This window comes from Artemia franciscana, chromosome 10, assembly GCF_032884065.1.
Source record: "Artemia franciscana chromosome 10, ASM3288406v1, whole genome shotgun sequence".
NCBI lineage: Eukaryota > Metazoa > Arthropoda > Branchiopoda > Anostraca > Artemiidae > Artemia > Artemia franciscana.
In genome coordinates, this window is record NC_088872.1 from 18173016 (window position 1) to 18190720 (window position 17705).

The 17705-nt window shown below is 35.7% G+C and overlaps 1 protein-coding gene across 1 annotated transcript in view; it reads right to left on the reverse strand.

Annotated features, from left to right (window-relative positions):
- The window catches only part of LOC136031866 (insulin-like growth factor-binding protein complex acid labile subunit), a 55820-nt gene that overhangs the window by 36286 nt on the left and 1829 nt on the right, over positions 1-17705 (reverse strand). The window contains exons 2-5 of the mRNA XM_065711799.1: positions 12895-13045; positions 10089-10160; positions 9055-9126; positions 2551-2622 (exon numbers count right to left, since the gene is read on the reverse strand). Of these exons, the coding sequence (XP_065567871.1) occupies positions 2551-2622; positions 9055-9126; positions 10089-10160; positions 12895-13045 (367 nt within the window). The remainder of the gene's footprint in view (positions 1-2550; positions 2623-9054; positions 9127-10088; positions 10161-12894; positions 13046-17705) is intronic.

The following is a 17705-nucleotide window of genomic DNA, read 5'->3' on the forward strand; positions in this document are numbered from 1 at the left end:
CATAATCAACAGATAATAATCAACCAATAATCAAATATAATCAACAGATATTTGGCTATAAAAAGAGACTTGGGAGATATTTCCTTAAGTCCAATTTATAACAACTTAATATTAAAAGACTCTATCAATATTTTCACCCAGTCTAATTTAAGACAGCCTCTCCACATATGTAATGAAAAACCAAAATTGTAGGCAGGCAAAATCTGTTGTGAGGCAAAGGATACTTATTCTAATCAGTAACTTCTCTTTCATTGATCTCAGGTTGTTTTCTGTTTTTGATTCAGGGTCTTCTCCTCTTGCAGAGTTCACTTCAGAAGGCTAGATTATATTGTTGTTTTTTTCCTCTTTCTTCCTTTTTTTAAGAACTGAGGAAGACTTGGCGGAGGTCCTTGTCGAAATTTGTTGATTCCTTGTTGGTCCTTGTTGATTTTCGTTTTCACATTTTGCTACTGGCTGACAAAATCCTCGTTTTTGCACCTATTTGATTTTTCGCTTTTCATTTATTATTTCCTTTCTTGATTTCATACGTCAATTCGACTAAGATCGACTAATAGGTCAGATCTACTAGGTCAGATAATAGGTCAGACTAAATAGGTCAGATTGAATTGGTCAGATCGACTAAGAGTCAAGAGCGACTAAATGATATAGCGTTAAATGAACAAAGAAGAAGAAGAATTAGAAGCAATCAATTAGGACGAGATAATTAATTTTTTTGCAGAGACTAAAGTAAGAAAAATCAGATTGAAACTAATTAGAAATTTTTTTTTAATCATGAAAAATTTTTAACTGGAAATTTTAACAGACGCTGGGGGGCACTGATCAAAATTTAACCCCGGGTGTGAGAGAGGCTAGAACTGCCACTGGTGGAAACACCCCTTAAAAGTCTAGAAATCTTATAGAAATATCAGATAATCCTACTGTAATTGTTTCAAGTGCCTATATACAAAAATGTAGAATTTGTATTTTTTGCCAGAAGGAAGATCAGGATTGCACCCCTTCCGTAAAAGTCACAGATTCCCCGTGGCCATAATGTAAAACCTCTGCCAACAGGTTCTGAGGAGTTTCTTCAACTCCAAAGGCCATGTTACATGATCTTTAGACTGTTCTGGATAAAATCGCTATCTCAAAATCTCAACAGAAACATTTGGGGGAAAGAAGACGTGGGGAAGGGGACTAGACACCCTTCGATCACTGTTGAATCTTAAAAAGGCACTAGGAATTTTCATATCAAATCTTTTTCATATGTACAACGTATGTCTAAGGAAATGATATATTTAAGAGAAAAAATCTACTTGTACATTAATTCTGTTATTAATAATATCGACAATGCACGACAAAATACAGCTAATATTGATAAATAATTTGTATAAATACTATCATGGGAGAGCAACCTATTCATACAGAAAGCACCCCAATACTATCATTTTAGAAATTCGTGAATTTACCTGGGTACACCCAGGTAATCAGCATCTGTCATATGAAGGGCACCAGGGAGTCCAGCTTGAGAAGCTTTAACTCCAAAAAATACACAAATTTCGGGTAAATTTGTAAAATCATTCAGTTTGCGTATATTGAAAGTTCAGACTAGCAACTGTTTCTATGTTCATCTTCTTGGAATAGGGTCCTGCTCCCTCTACAACATTTTTCTTACAAGGATTTTGGCTACAAAAAATCGAATTTTTTTCAAAATAAAAGAATTGCATGAAGTAAATTAATTTCGATCGTTTGCGCACGACGAAACAGAACTTCAAACTAAAAAAAAACCTAGGTAGAACCAAAAGACAGACATATTTAAAAATGAACCTGTTTCTGTATTACTAATTAAATGGTCAATTGTCAGTTTCGTTGATATTTTAGGTTGTTTTTGTGATTGACCTGATGTGAAAAGCTTTTACGCATGCGTTTGCTTTCAAATACAAGCCTACCTCAAACTCCACACAGAATATGTATTAAGCACATTTGCAATGCAAATCTAACTGAAAAGCTCTTAGATGTTATAGCGACCACACCAAAGAAGTGAAGTTAGGTTAATCCTAATGAAATATACTAAAATATGATGAAAATATAATGCTTTAGTAACAACATTATAGAAACTACAATGGAGAATCATGGAAAACAGGCCGCCCAAAACGAATTGTACTAAATACCTAAGCACCTCTGTTTATTATATACTCAATTAGAATATACCTGCATGGTACTTTATGTCACTCAGGTTAAGCTGATTATTGCCGACTGGACACAGAAAACCAGTTTTATTACAGATCAAGAACAAAGTGTGGTCGCTATAACACTTAAGTACTAATTATATAATAATGAATACATGCCTGCATAGGGTTAACTAACTGAAGATGCGTGTACCTTTTAGTTTACACCTTTGTCTTATTTTATAGTCCAGAAGATTCTTGATATCAATACAACAAAATAAAAATTAATAAACCGTTAATGCATATAAATTAATAAAAAAAAAAAAAAAAAAAAAATCAAGATTCAAAATAAACTGTTAAGGCAAGAAAAGGCTGGTAGAGAGAACTAATGAAAATGAATACTTACAAGGTTTCTAGATTGTGGTTCTTCTCAAAGATGCTTGAATCTAAATATTCAAGGCGGTTCTTATGGAGCTTTCTGAAATGGAAAATATAAAATTACAATTGGTTTTATACAATCCTACCAAATAAAACTTTTCAATAACATAGAAAGTAATATAGTATGATAAGGAAATGATGGATATGACAACACTTTTGACTCCTGGAATGCTTGTACTACTCACAATATGAAACCCTTATAATTCTGAATATTTTAAACAAGTTTGTAGCTGTACTCTGTTTGTAATGAATATATATTGAGTGCCAAAACCTACCTATAGTTGTATCATATTCAATAATATAAGCAAAATACTAAAGAACACACATTTCCACCGAATGTGATGCAAAACGTACCCATTTTTTCATATTAAACATAACATTTTAAAGGATGTTTGTAATTGTTGTTTCTGCAAAATCATAAATAGAAACAACAAGTAAAACAATAGGGAATCTTTCCGTAAGACAGTGGAACTTCAACCCTAAATAAATATTTCGACCCTATATCGAAAGGCCTTCCTCAGCTAAACAACGAATGAATGTATAAAAGAAACTTCACATTAAAATAAGACCATAAAAAATAAAAATTTTTAAAACAGTCCTTGCATCATTACTTCAAGAAAGTTCAACCAGGACTTCCATAATGTTCTACATGTTGTTTGTCTTTATAGTGGAAAGAAAGTTTGGTCTTCGTCACTATTTACAAACACAAAATCCTCATAAATTTTGGAGTTGGGGATTCAGAACACCGATAGAACAGCGTAAGGAGAGTCCTCTTGACTATTTTTCACCGTAATTAGATGTATAGACTGCGACAGAGCTCAACTTAAAATTATAGTAAACTATTTGAATGACAAACTATAAAATTGTTATAAAATTTCAGAAAGATCCTTTTCATTAGGTTTCACATTTGATATTTTTCATTTGTTTGGTCAGTTGGCCAAACATTATTCGATGTCTAAGATTTCAAAAACTTAAACGATTTTGTTTTACAAAAAAATTTGTGTAGTTGGTGAAGTGAAAAGATTTATTTTACCACTTTAGATCATAACTGATATGGCCATTAACAAGGATTTAGGATTTCAATAATCCAAAGAACGAACTTTATTCATTTGGAGTACTGAAGGATCAAAATATGAATTTTGACCTTCGAAGGAATATTACTTAAAAAAAAGTGCAATTATTATTATTACTTAAAAAAAGTGCAACAAATTATTTAAAAAACAAATTACTTAAAAATTACTTAAAAAAGTGCAACCAATGCAAAAGATAATGTTTTTAGATATATAGTAGATATATATAGTAATGTTTTTAGATATATATATATAGTAGAATATTAATATGGTTGTCTGATAAAGGAATTTTATTGAATATTATACTTTTACCGATGACTAATTCTCTTATTGTATAAACATACAGTCAATATGAGGTCTGAAGATAAAAGAAGGGTATAACTAAACCTTACTAGTGTGTCCTTAATATATAGTGCATTAAGAACAGGGTTTTTCAATGCATCTAAAATATACTTCATGTTCGACAATGAAAAAGAAGACCGGAGAAAATGTTTCATTTCAAGAAAGTAATCCCAGTTTTTAGTTAATGAAAATGATAGTAAGGTACGTAAGAAAAATAGACTTTGCCTTCAGGGTCGGTAATGAAGATTTATTTTTTTCACTTTGCTTTTTTATCACCATAATCAATTAAGGCTACATATATAAACGCTTATATTAAATAAACATAAAACTTCATAATTCGAAAAAATATAATATTTCAAGCATGCCATATACACTTCAATCTTCCCATAATTGAATTGTAAAAAAAAACACACAACTGATGTTTCCTTTAAAACTAAATTATAGGTGGCACTATTTGGTCAATTCCGCTTAAGTCTTACAGAAGACTCTTTTAAATATCTTATATATCTACTTTAAGGTCTTAGACTTGGTCAATGTTCAATTAACACCATTTTAATCGAAACCGGAAAGATTTTTTTTTAAATATTGGAAGATTTAGAAAAATGGGTGTATCTCAAATTCTTCCGTTTAAAGCACATAATGACAAAAAAAGAGAAAGAAGACAACCGAAAATAAAAACAAAAAACAAAAGGAGGAAACAGATGTCACAACCTAGAACTCCACTCAATATTTTCATATTGAAAAGATGGGTGCCGGAATAGTCCAGGACTTTTAGGGTTTGACCCGGACAAAATTGCAATATAAACGAAAATTGACATCTAAAATTCAATATAGAAAAAGAGTACTACGGAAAACGGGGGAACAGGGGAAAGAGGGGAGAAAAGAGAAGAATACAGGGTAGGGGTAGAAAGCGGTTTGAAAGATATTTTCTGGGGTATTCCTATCTGGTGATTACGAAATTGAGAAATAAAATGATATAAGAAAATCGATTAACATAAAACGGGGAAATGGGGGGGGGGGAGGGGAAAAGGGAAATATACAGGGTAGGGGTAGAAAGCATATGGAAATGTGTTTTCTGGGGTTTTTCTATCTGCCGATCACGAAACTGACCCCTAAAATGAAGGAAAGAAAACGAGAACCATGAAAACCGAACAAAACTGGAGGAAACAACGGAAAAGGGGAAGGGAGGCCTGACTCCTGAGCCAGCTGCTAATGGCTAATAAGTAGGCCTATGGACAAAATAACTCGCTTAAGTATCAAACTTGTACTTACTTGAATCACAGACATTTCTTACAACCATTTGAATTACTAAACATAAAGAAAACAACCGCTTGGCAGTTATATATAAAATGGCTATTATATGTAAAATTTGCACTTTCGAAGGCAGTATAGTTGACTTGAAAAACACAGCATTGATATCACTAGTCGAGCTCCTCGTCTTCGACAATCTCGTTGTCCCTGTTCAAACAGTTGATACCCTGACATTCTCCGCACGCGAACGTACACGCTAATCCATTTTTCTTGCAGCTGCATCGCGAGTTCTCGCAGCCTGTCTTACAGTTGCATCTCACGACACTCAAAAGAGTCTGAGGTGCGGGCAACAAATGGGTCATCACAGGTGAGTATTTATGGTCTCTGAGGACCCAACCCCAGTCAGCCGGGTCGAGGTCAGCTGGTTCCCCTTTCCAACGGGATACCTGGAGGCGCACTCGCTGGGAGTGGAATGAAGCTGCAGCTTTGGTTGGCGGAAGCCTTTCAGGCTTAACAAACGCCGTAGTATTAGACGAAGAAACTTTTTCCAAGAAAATTCGATGTCGCAGCTTAGTGAGATCTTCGTTTGGTCGTGCTTTATACAAGCTGAGGAGAAGATATTCACCCGCTTTCACAATTTCATCTTTGGACGATGATTCATCCAGAAACACTTTGCATTTTTTTTTTCTGAACACTTCGCTCTTCTTCAAAAGAGGTAGCACAGCTTGCTTTCCAAGTCCGAAAACTCGTGAGGTCGTGTCACATCCCAAGAGTGCGTGCCCTACCAGAAGCAGCCTGGATACTTCTCCCATTTTTTTTTTTTGCACTTCGTTGAGGCATCAGAACCGTGTTATCGCTTCTTTAGCGTTCGTTGACGATTCGAAGTAAAGTGTTTTTGCATTAGGCGGGAGGTGATACAAAAGTAGAATCAGAAGGTTAGTGTCGTTGCCAAGAACTATTGTTTCAGAGTTTTCTGCTTTCATTACGGCAGTCTTCACGATTAGATAGTCAGCATCGTCCTTCGCATGGACGACTTCAAATCCTTTGGCTCTGAGTTTTTCCCCGATGTAGCTTATAATTCGCTGTTTGTTCTGAGAGTTGCTCAAAAACTCTTCCTTCTTTTTCTGGAGCTTCATCCCTAAACTGAAATCGATCACTTGATGCTGGCTTCCCTTACACCGTCGGTTGTGCGTAGCATCTTTCGTGGTTGGACCAGCGCTGTATCCATCGAAGACAACAGTAGGGGAGGTACAGCGTCGAGTAACGAAACTAACATAGCTGTCACAGATTGAATCATAAGTATCACCAATCTTCCAAGGTACTTGTTGAAGCAGCCAACCTCCGTCAACTACAGTGACACGATCTGACACTGGCAGGTGGTGAATAGAGTCCGTGTTCGCTTCTTTCCATATTGCTTTCGCTAGTGCAGGTTTGTCTGGCTGACGCATTATGCCAGGATTCTCAAACAAAGCGGGCGGATAACTGCACAGTTCGTAACGTAGAGTTTCTGCCATGTCATTTTCAGATGTATGGGCAGATGTATGCTTAATCTTGACAAAACGCAACTAATAACCATTAATTCGGGCACCCAGGGAAAATAATGAATTAAACTTGGCTTAGTACTGAAAGAAGAGTTGCCGATACGCAAAATTATGCTTGACTTAAAAAAAAATCTCGTCGTACCTTGATTTATCCTGCTACCATGTCACATGTGTAAGCATCCACGCAGACTGGGGACTATTGGATCCGCTAGATGTCATTCCGTCAGGATAGGTTTTGTCGTTGGCACTGGAACTCCGCGGTGACTAGTCTACCTTGCTTCTCTTACTGGATGTCGAATTAGAACAGGATTGTGTTGACGAACCCACGCGCTTGTCGATAACGGCGAGGAATACGGAATAATGTAATTTCAGTATTTTTCCGTATTTCTTTCTCGAATTTTTTTTTTGCCTTTTCTGAACCTATGGGGTAGCCGAACCTCTATAGATCTCCTGTATTTGTTCTCGAACTTTGTTTTAGATGTCAATTTTATAATCAGCAGATAGAAAAACCCTAGAAAACACATTTCCACATGCTTTCTACCCCTACCCTGTATATTTTCCTTTTTCCCCTCCCTCCCCCCCCCCATTTCCCCGTTTTATGTTAATCGATTTTTGTATATCATTTTATATCTCAATTTCATAATCACCAGATAGGAATACCCCAGAAAATATCTTCCAAACCGCTTTCTACCCCTACCCTGTAATCTTCTCTTTTCTCCCCTCTTTCCCCTGTTCCCCCGTTTTCCGTAATACTCTTTTTCTATACTGAATTTTAGATGTCAATTTCGTAATCAGCGTATGTGAAAACCCCAGAAAACTCACTTTAAACTATTATCTGGGCATGTTCGGCATTTTTCCCATTTTCCCCCGCATTTCCCCCTTTTCCCCTGTTTTTCGGGTACTCACCCCAATCGGATTTATGGGGACTTTTAGTATGTTGTACAGAATTTTTTTCTGAGCATTTTGGTACCATTTTCGTTTATATTGCAATTTTGTCCGGGTTCGACCCTTTTTTGAGCTAAAAGTCCTGGACTAGAATGGTGCTTGGATAAATTCGTCAATTTTGGGTGACGGACCACATACTTAAGTTAATTGGAATAATAAAGGTATCCAAATATTAGGAGAACAGCCGAGCAAGGATTTAAAGGATATTTTGGGTTGGAACAAGGTCACTGCATTTGCTGCGTTTGCTGATTTATATGCTTTAACGAATAACTGCTTTAACTTTAACTTTAGCGAGACTTTGATGCACTCCTATAAAATACCCATGATTTTTTTTTGGATGTTTTGTAACTATGGATTATATTTTGATCTACCACTAAGCTTTTAAAAGTAAGCTTCAAGTAAATTGTAGTCAAAACAGTGGATTGATTCAGGTGAACCACAAGATGCATGATGAACCGCAGCTTTGTGGAAGGGTTTGGCAAATTGTATTGTATGACTGGTTTAATTAGTTTAGAGTATCATTATTAAAAAATGTGTTGGCTCTTCTGGAAATGATATTGAAAAACAAAACAAAATTTGATAAGCATTTTACACACCACACTTGACAAGTTGTCAAAAGAAAAGTTCAAAGGGGTTTAATGATAGAAAAGTGAGCAGACAATGTGCTATTACAATACTGGATATGCATTTAAGTTTGAATAGGGCAAATACTGAAATCAATAAAAATCAACCTTTCGGGAAAAATCTTATTTAATAAGACACCCGTTAAGCATAATAATTCAAAAATGATACCTCTTCAAGGAAATTACTGCATAAAAAAAGACAAAAGAGAATATTGGCCAAAAGCTGTTTTTTTAAAGATCATCTAGAAGGTATTTCTCAAGTCCCAACATCCCCCTTGACACTTCCTCCTCGTATGTGCAAGTTTGATAATAAAAATTCTTGCAAGAAGTAGCTGTCGCTGGTGAAGAACACCATAGAGGCAGACTAGTGTCTTGCTACAACATGTCAAAGCTCTTGTACAGGAATGTGCCTTATGGAAACCTTCTGTTGGTAAAAATTATGGATATTGGGTGAAGCAGAGGATCGTCTAAGTTCTTGATCATAGCAAAAAGTAAAGTAACTACCTTAACGGTCGGAAAGACCATCGGAATTTAAGAAAGAATATAATATATATTTTTATTTTTTCTAATTTAAGCGTAGTGGTATTTCTTTCAAAATAATTTTATTACGTGAAGCAGCCGCTTGCTATATCGAGAGTTCAGCTTTGGTGAACTCGGGTCATTTATTAAAATCTAAAACTTTAACGTAATGCGTACTTACATATGAGCAATGTTTTCTAGGTCAAAGAATATACCATCTGGCAGAAAAGTTAGCTGATTGTCGAAGAGGTCCCTGGAAAAAGGAGAAAAACTTCTAGGTTTTGTGAGCCAAACAAGACCGAGAGACAAGCCTGGGAGAGGTTTTTTGTGAAGTTTTGAGCCCCGATAAAAGGTTTAAAATGTTTAGAAGCTAATACTTGATAAATAATAGTAAAGAAGTTATTATTTCGTTAATATTAATAGTCTATCTTGTAAAAAAAAAATTCTAGAAAATAGGAAATTAAAATTTTGGAAATAGGTACTTGAGTAGCGGTTGTGACTTTTTTAGACCCGTTCTTGTTTCACTCAAGGATTTCTATCTCACAGATGACTTTAGTTCATATTTTGACCCCCTCCCCCAGATTGATTTTTTGGAAGCTAAAAACTACAAACTCTTATTATATGCATAGCTGCTTAAAACTACTCGATTTTTTTTGTTAGAAACAGTCTTTTCAGTTTCAAGTTTTCTATCCTTCATGACCTTCATATTGCATTTCATAGTCTGTAAACCTCTCCTTGAAAGTTGAAACATACCTTACTTTTTTCGTGGGTAAATTAAGAATACGTTTTGAAAAGTAAACTTTCTGCGTAAAATCTCTCTCTCTTCGTCTCTTCCTGTTTATCTCTCTCTCCCTCTCTCTCTCTCTCTCCCTCTCTCTCTCTCTCTTCCCCTCTTTTTTTCTCTCTCTCTCTCTTCCCCTAATCCTCTCTCTCCCTTTCTCACTCTATTTTTAAAGGAAGAACGTAAATACCAGAGTTTTCTTTTAATAAAAGCTCAAATAAATATCTTCTGCAAGTCGTTGATCAATTTCGTGGTTCTTTCATGGAAATCAAGATTTCATAGAAATAGTAATAAAGAATGTAACTGACTAGTTCTTTTACATTAGACAGTCCCATTGGCTTGCACAGGGAATAATAATAAAAATATCAGTCAAGCGTACAGTACTTTGATTTCTTTTTTGAATTTTTTTGAACTGGCGAAAAGTTTGAACTTACAGATCCTTGAGAGAAACCATTTTTTTAAAGGTGTCACGGTTCAATGCCATTAATTTGTTCATGCCAAGATCTCTAGAAGAAAAATATTAATGTAACAACATAAATAAACTGAGGCCTAAGCAAAAAAGAAACTTAGTAAAGAAAAGTATCTGGTCCTTGAGCTATTTCCTCATCAAGGGTTTATATCACCTTGCGTGAAACTCTTATAAACCTACTCTTTTGTGTATTTGTATCAAGTCATAGCTCAGACCTTGCTTATTAAGACTATCATGACTAGAGTTACATTCCTTTGGATTACTATTATTATTTAAGAATTAACGACGCTTCTTGACTACTATGGTCCGTGCGTCGGCCCTGCAGTGCACATTCCTTTGGATCAAAATTATTATACAGCATTTTGAACAATGGCGGCAATTTCTGAATATACAAAAATTTATTTTTCTAAGCCTATGGGAAGCAACTTTGTCGTTTGTTTTAAAATTTTTCAATTGAAATAAAGAAAAGGCATTTTTCAATAGAAATACCAAAAAAAACTGTTTTTCAAGTCTAAAGGGGCAAAATACCTTCGGAAGGTAGCAAATAGTCTCTTGACCCCTCCCCACTGACGTCATTCAGGGGGGAGGGCAAGGGAAAGTTGCTCCCTAATGATTTGAAAAAAAACTATCAAGTACCTTTAAAACTGCTGTTCATTTTAAGTGTCAAATTTGGTCTTTATTTTGAGCAGAAAATTTTTTTTAATTAATCCATACTCACTTTTAAAATAAGGAAAACAAGAAAAAATAGCGGTCCATTACACTTCATAAAGTTCCAGATTAATATTTCTCTCAATTTTACTGCCTTTGAAACCTTGTCATCAAGTTAAAATATGAGCCTAGTTAATGGCACAACTGAAAAATTTTCTATGCTTCCTGTTTCACCATATTTGCTTGAGTAAATTTTTACCCTGATGTTTAAGGTCCTTTTACTTCCTAAAATCTGTCAGTTCAAGATTAGATTACCTTGTTTTAAAACTTTCAAAGGCGGAGATGAACACACCCACTACATCTGCAAATAGGACAGAAATGGAATCATTGAAGAATAAGAAGGCAGATATAAAGTGAATATAATTTCCTGAATGAAAAAGAATTCATTAAAAAGGCATATTAAAAAGGAAGTGCGAATACATTAATGGTACTCTTACTATAAGTAGAGAGGCTAAATTGGTTTTAGTTTGGTCATGGAATTTGGTAGAGGGGATCCGCTCCAGGAATGTTTAATTGCTTTAATATTTATTTCGAGTATTTGATTGAAACTCCAATTTTCTTATTTGTTATTGGAATACCTAATAGGCACTAGTAATGTCCTATTTCTTGCGTTTTGGATTCACATACTAGTGCTTAAATATTGAACTGCCTCTAATTACAAAACCTTGCTGACTTTTGCTATTTTCGCTTTTCTAAACGTTTCTTTGGATTACTACTACTACTACTACTAATAATTCACCGTAACACCAAGCCACCTGAGGTCAACATAGCTACGCATGCTCCTCCTCCAACCTAATCTGTTCAAGGCCTCCCTCTTTACACCCTCCCAGGAAGTTCCCATTTCCTGTAAATCTTTATTTATGACATCCTCCCAAGCCAGACGAGGACGACCCACTTTCCGTGTAGACCCAGACGGTTGGCCAAAAAGGACAATCTTCCGCAATCTTTCATCCTTCACCCGCAGAACGTGGCTTTGTCATCTAAACCTTTCTTTCAATATAGCCCTAGAGAGCGGGATTGAACCACATTTTTGTATAGCCTACTGTTTGAAATACGATCAGTCAGCCGGGTACCCATAGGCGATTTCTCTGGAAAACGTCTAGTAAATTCTGATTATTTTTTCAGATGAAATGTAAAACTCTACAAGACTCGCACATTTTACTTCCTGGGCCAAAAAAAGTTTAAGTTTCCTCCGAAAAGTGACTTAAATTTTATTTTCGTAGTTATCAGTTTATTTATTTTTGGGAATAAATTAAAAATGGATGTAAAATTAAGCTGCTTAAGACATATTCCAACTAAGTATTGTATAGTTTTGTTCAATTTTTTTCCTAGCACATGTGTTTTTGTGCACAGGAATTTTTAAGTTTTTTATTATATTTTTGTGCACAGGAATTTTCAAGTTTTTTGACATTTTTTTTTAATGAAAAAACTATCATCACTATGTTGAAATGAATACAGCGTACTAATTTACTAATTGAGCCGCTAATCCCTAACCTAATCCAACGTTTTAGACACAATCCAGACCTTTGAACTCTCCAAAGTAGTAATTCTTAAGCTTTATTTAGCCACTCCTTCTTTATTTACAGATACGTCTTAGTAAATCCTTACCCTAAAAAATTGAGATCATCTATTAGTCATATTATTGATTAATCATATCGATTAATCATGAAAAATCTACAACAAACAAGCGTGTAAGAACGTTTTACAACAAGTAGAAATAAGGTACTAAATAGAATGAGTCTCCCGCCCCTCACCTGCTCAACTACTATGCCAGACCATCTAGCATGAGGGTGAGACGGGGTTGTTTAACCCAATGTTTTGAAATCGCTGCTTTAAAGTCAATCATTGCAAAGCAATTGACAACACGGCTTAGAACTTTTAACGAGGAGCAACAAGCAATAAAGCGCTTCACAATTTAGGTGATTACATAGGGGATTGTTGCAAATTTGCTACCTTGAAATCAACTTGTTTCAGATAAATACTTTAAAAATATATCCTGGATACAGTAAGGGAATTGAACTATATGGGGATCCTTTTCTAGGGAAAATGTAGAAAATACTGACATTGAACGTGTATCAGAAGGGATGTTTTGTCTTCCTGGGACTGACGTTAGATCTTGTCTCCAACAGCTGACACTCCATGTCTCTGAATAGCAACTGCAAGGACCTTCTGCACATCTCGACCATCTCAATTCATCACTTCTTAACTCCCAAACTGAAATATAGAAGCACTGCTTAAGTCCAAAACGGCAAATTATGGCAAGATTTGGTAATTTGGATCTAAATCTTCCGGAATTCAGAAGTGACAATCTTACACGTCCGGTTATTTCTTCAAAATACATCTAGGCTATTTAATTGCATAGAAAAACATGAATTGTTTTCAAAAACAACAGTATGGAATAGGATCTTTAGTGTGTTCCTTTATGTCTTTTTGTGGTCAGTATAATCTTTAGTGCCTTGTCTTTGTCAGCGGTATTCCAACCACTAGAATATCAAACCCAGGCTGGTCAAATCTGACCTTTTCAATTCAGATTTGGACCGAGTGCTGATTGAAATCCAGATCGGTTCAGACTTACAGTTCACACTCTCAATTTCTGTGTCAATGCCTTAAAACTTGTGTCGAACGACAACGTACTGCACCAAGTGGTCTTTTCTTTTTTTCCATTACTTTCTTTGTCAGTAAGATGAGGGCCACTGAATCTCAGAAACTCATATCCCAGGGGTAGGAAGCATGAAATTAGGTGACATAGAATTTGTTTACTCAGGCAGGAAGGATGGGATACATAGACAGGGAGTAGGGCTCAAGATGAATAAGAAAGCTGTTAAGTCTTGTTTAGGATGGGAAGGTATTAATAATAGAATACTAATTGCTCATTTTATGACTAAAAAGTTTCAGGGTATCAGTTATAGTAGTATATGCCCCTGTTGAACCAACTGACGGAGATACTAGTGACTCAGATGAATTTTACTTACAGTTACAGGAGCAAATAGACGGGGTACCAGGTAGAAATATGGTGTCTTTGATAGAAAATTTTAACATGCTAGTGACTCAGATGAATTTTACTTACAGTTACAGGAGCAAATAGACGGGGTACCAGGTAGAAATATGGTGTTTTTGATAGGAAATTTTAACACCCAGGTTGGTAGAAATAGAGATAGATGGTATCCTAGCCTAGGTAAATTTGGTGTAAGAAAAGAAAACAGTAATGGCTATAGACTTTTACAATTTTGTAGGTATAACAACCTAGTTATAACCAATACAGTGTTTGGTCACAAAATGGCCCATAAGTTGACATGGTATTCACGTGATGGTAAGACAGCAAACCTTATTGATTATTATATTGTAAACCGAAGACTAGCAGGATCATTACAAGATACTAGGGTGTATAGGAGTGCTGTTATTGATGTTAAAAGTAAAGATCACCATCTAGTAGTGTCTAAGGTTAAATTAAAGCTCAAATTTCGGAAGGGTAATTACCTCCCGGAACGTTATGATGTTGGTAGACTCCAGGATGAAAATTTGAGAAAAACCTTCCAGGAACAGTTGAATACTAAACTTGAGAGTTTAAAATTTGACAATGTGAAAGATGGATGGAATAATTTTAGAAAAACAATTTGTGAAGTTGCTGATAGTGTCTTAGGGAAGATTGCTAAGACTAAAACTAGGAATATTAGTGAAAAAGCTTTATATTTAATAGAGAGTAGAAGAGGTTTGTACAATTAAGGAGATGTGAAGTGGAGGCCACGGATAAAATTCCTGAGGATCTGGAAGATGCAGCTAGACGGCATAATAGTAAAATGTTATACTGGCATGTTAATAAATTGAAAGGGAGTAGTCAATCGGGACTATTCCCAGTTAAAGATAGGAATGGGGCCACAATTAGTGACAAGGAAAAGTTAAAGAAAGATGAACGGAACATTTTGAGAATGTGCTAAACAGAGATACAGTTGCAGGAAAAGATATAGATGAAAATGAAAGAGTTTGTGATACCTTGGATGTGAAGGAAGATTTGTTCTGTGAGGAAGAATTAGCGACAGTACTAAAAGGATTAAAAAATAATAAGGCTCCGGGTGCTGATAGTGTGATAAATTAGTTTTAAATATGGTGGCTCTAAGGATAGGAATAAGCTACTGAAGATTATGAATATGATTTTTGAAAAAGGGGAAGTACCAAAATTAAAAAAAAGCACTGAATAAGAAAGGTGACAACAGTGAATGTCGTAATTATCGAGGCATTAGTCTGGTCTCTGTAGGTAGCAAATTGCTTAGTAATATGATACTCTTTAGACTGAGAGATGTTGTAGACAAAGTTTTAAGGGAAGAACGGTGTGGTTTTAGAAAAGGTAGAGGATGTGTCGACCAAGTTTCCCTCTTAAGCTAATAATCGAGAGAACTCCTTTCGTTGTAAAACACCTTTGGTCCTCTGTTTTATTGATTTTGATCAAGCTTTCGATTCTGTTGAAAAAGATCGTTAGCAAAGGTCTTATCCTTATATGGCATACCAGAAAAATACATTAAAGTGATTTGTGCTATGTATGAGAATAATACTGCTGCGGTTAAGGTAGGAAATGAGGTTAGCAACTAGTTTTGTATTAAATCAGAAGTTAAGCAGGGTTGTGTTCTATCCCCCTTTACGCTTCATATGGATTATTTTGTTGGACTTCGTCTTAAGGAGCACAGGAAAGACAATTGGAGACCAAGGAATCAAATGGGGAGGAAAAACGCTCCTGGACTTTGATTATGCTGATGATTTAAGCATATTAGATGAAAGTGTGAGCAAAATGAATGATTTTTTTGAGATTTTGCGAGTTCAGGGTGCTAGAATAGGCTTGAAAATTAATGTTAAGAAGACTAAGTCACCAGGGCTAGGAATAAGTGAAGATGAAAAGGTGACGTTGGGTAACAAAAAGATTGATCAGGTTGGCAGCGTCACTTACCTTGGTAGTATTATTAGTAAAGACGGTGGGAGCAGTGAAGATGTTAAAAGTAGAAGAGCTAAGGCTCAGGGTGTTTTTTCACAGTTAAAAAAGTTTAGAAGAATAGAAACAAACATGGCTCTGAAGCATGGGCGCTCCGAAAAGCAGATGAAAATTTACTAGATGTCTTCCAGAGAAATTGCCTACGGATTGTTCTGAGTACCCGGCTGGCCGACCGTATTTCAAACAGTAGGCTGTACGAAAAATGTAGTTCAATCCCACTTTCTAGGGCTATGATGAAAGAAAGGTTGAGATGGCTAGGCCGCGTTCAGCGGATGAAGGATGACAGATTGCCGAAGATTGTTCTTTTTGGCCAACCGTCTGGGGCCACACGGAAAGCAGGTCGTCCTCGTCTGGGGTGGGAGGATGTCATAAATTAAGATTTAAAGGAAATGGGAACTTCCAGGGAGGGTGTAAAGAGAGAGGCATTGAATAGATAAATTTGGAGGAGGAGCGTGCGTAGTTGTGTTGGCCTCAGGCGGCTTGGTGCTGCAGTGAGTTATTAGTAGTAGTAGTTTATAGATTATGAGCAATTGCTTAATTTACCAATAGAAGAGCCCTATCGAAGGTCTATCCTTGGAAAATATACCAAATAAATACATTAAGTAGTTGGCGCTATGTACGACAATAAAATTGATGTGGTCAAGGTAGGAAATAAGGATAGTAGCTGGTTTTGTATTGAATCAGGAGTTAAGCAGGGCTGCGCTCTATCCCCGTTTATATGGATGATTTTAATGGACTTTGCTCTAAGGATAATGGAAAAGGCTATTGGGGAGAGAATAGGATTGAATGGGAAAGCAAAAGATTGTTCAGATGATTTGAGCAATCTAGATGAAAACATTGGCCAAATAGACGACTTTTTTTGAGGTTTTGAGAGCTTGGGGCGCACGAATAGGCTTGAAAATTAATTTTGAGAAGACTAAGTCACTTAGACTGGGAATAAGTGAAGGTAAAAATGTGACTTTGTGTAGCGAGAAGATAGATCAAGTGGATGGTTTCACTTATTTAGGCAGTATTCAGGGACGTTTTTTTTTGTCAAAATCCTGGTGGGGATTGGTCAAATTTGTAGCTGATTTTCCGAAGTAAAGTAAAAATGAGCCATATAGTACCATAAAGACAAAGGCATACTGAAGAAAGCTGATTCTGTTTCTCTGTGTGCTTGAATTTCGTAGGCCTATCTTAGTTTTCATGAGATTTTCAAAAACACTAAATATAAGCTGGGAGGGGCAAACTGGGGTTTACAGTTTGCCCCCCTGCACAAGCAGTGAAGATATTAAAAGTAGAATAGCTAAGGCCCAGGGTGTTTTCAGAGTTGAAAAAATGATAATGGAAGATAAATCTTCGGCCTGAGGTTAAGATATTTGATATTACATTTATTACAGTGGTAAAGTACAGTTCTGTAACATGGGCGCTCAGAAAGACGGAAGAGGATTTATTACACATTTTCAGAGGAATTGTCCAAGAATTTTTTTGGGTGCCCCTCTGATTGACCGTATTTCAAACAGTAAGCTCTACAAAAATTGCTACGAAAAAAATAAACTTTAACGTAAGAGACAGCATAAAATTAAAAATAATGAAGAAAATACGGGGTTTTGGGATATTCACCCTGTATTCTAAAAGATTATATGGGTCAGAATACCTTATAGTGTTTATTTTAATATTTCGTTTCTTTTAATTCTGTTTTTTTTTGTGTTTCGAAGGGGCTTAGTTATCATGGCAGGATAAAATTAAGATTAAAGGTAAGAATTTTGAAAAATTATAATTAGTTGCAAGTGTGAAAGGGGTGCCTAATACCTATGAGAGAAGTGCACAGAAATACCAGCTGAGACTAGGAAATACGAGCAACTAATTAGTTTCATACCTTTATGCCCTGGGAAAGTTGAGCTTGTGAAATTTGCT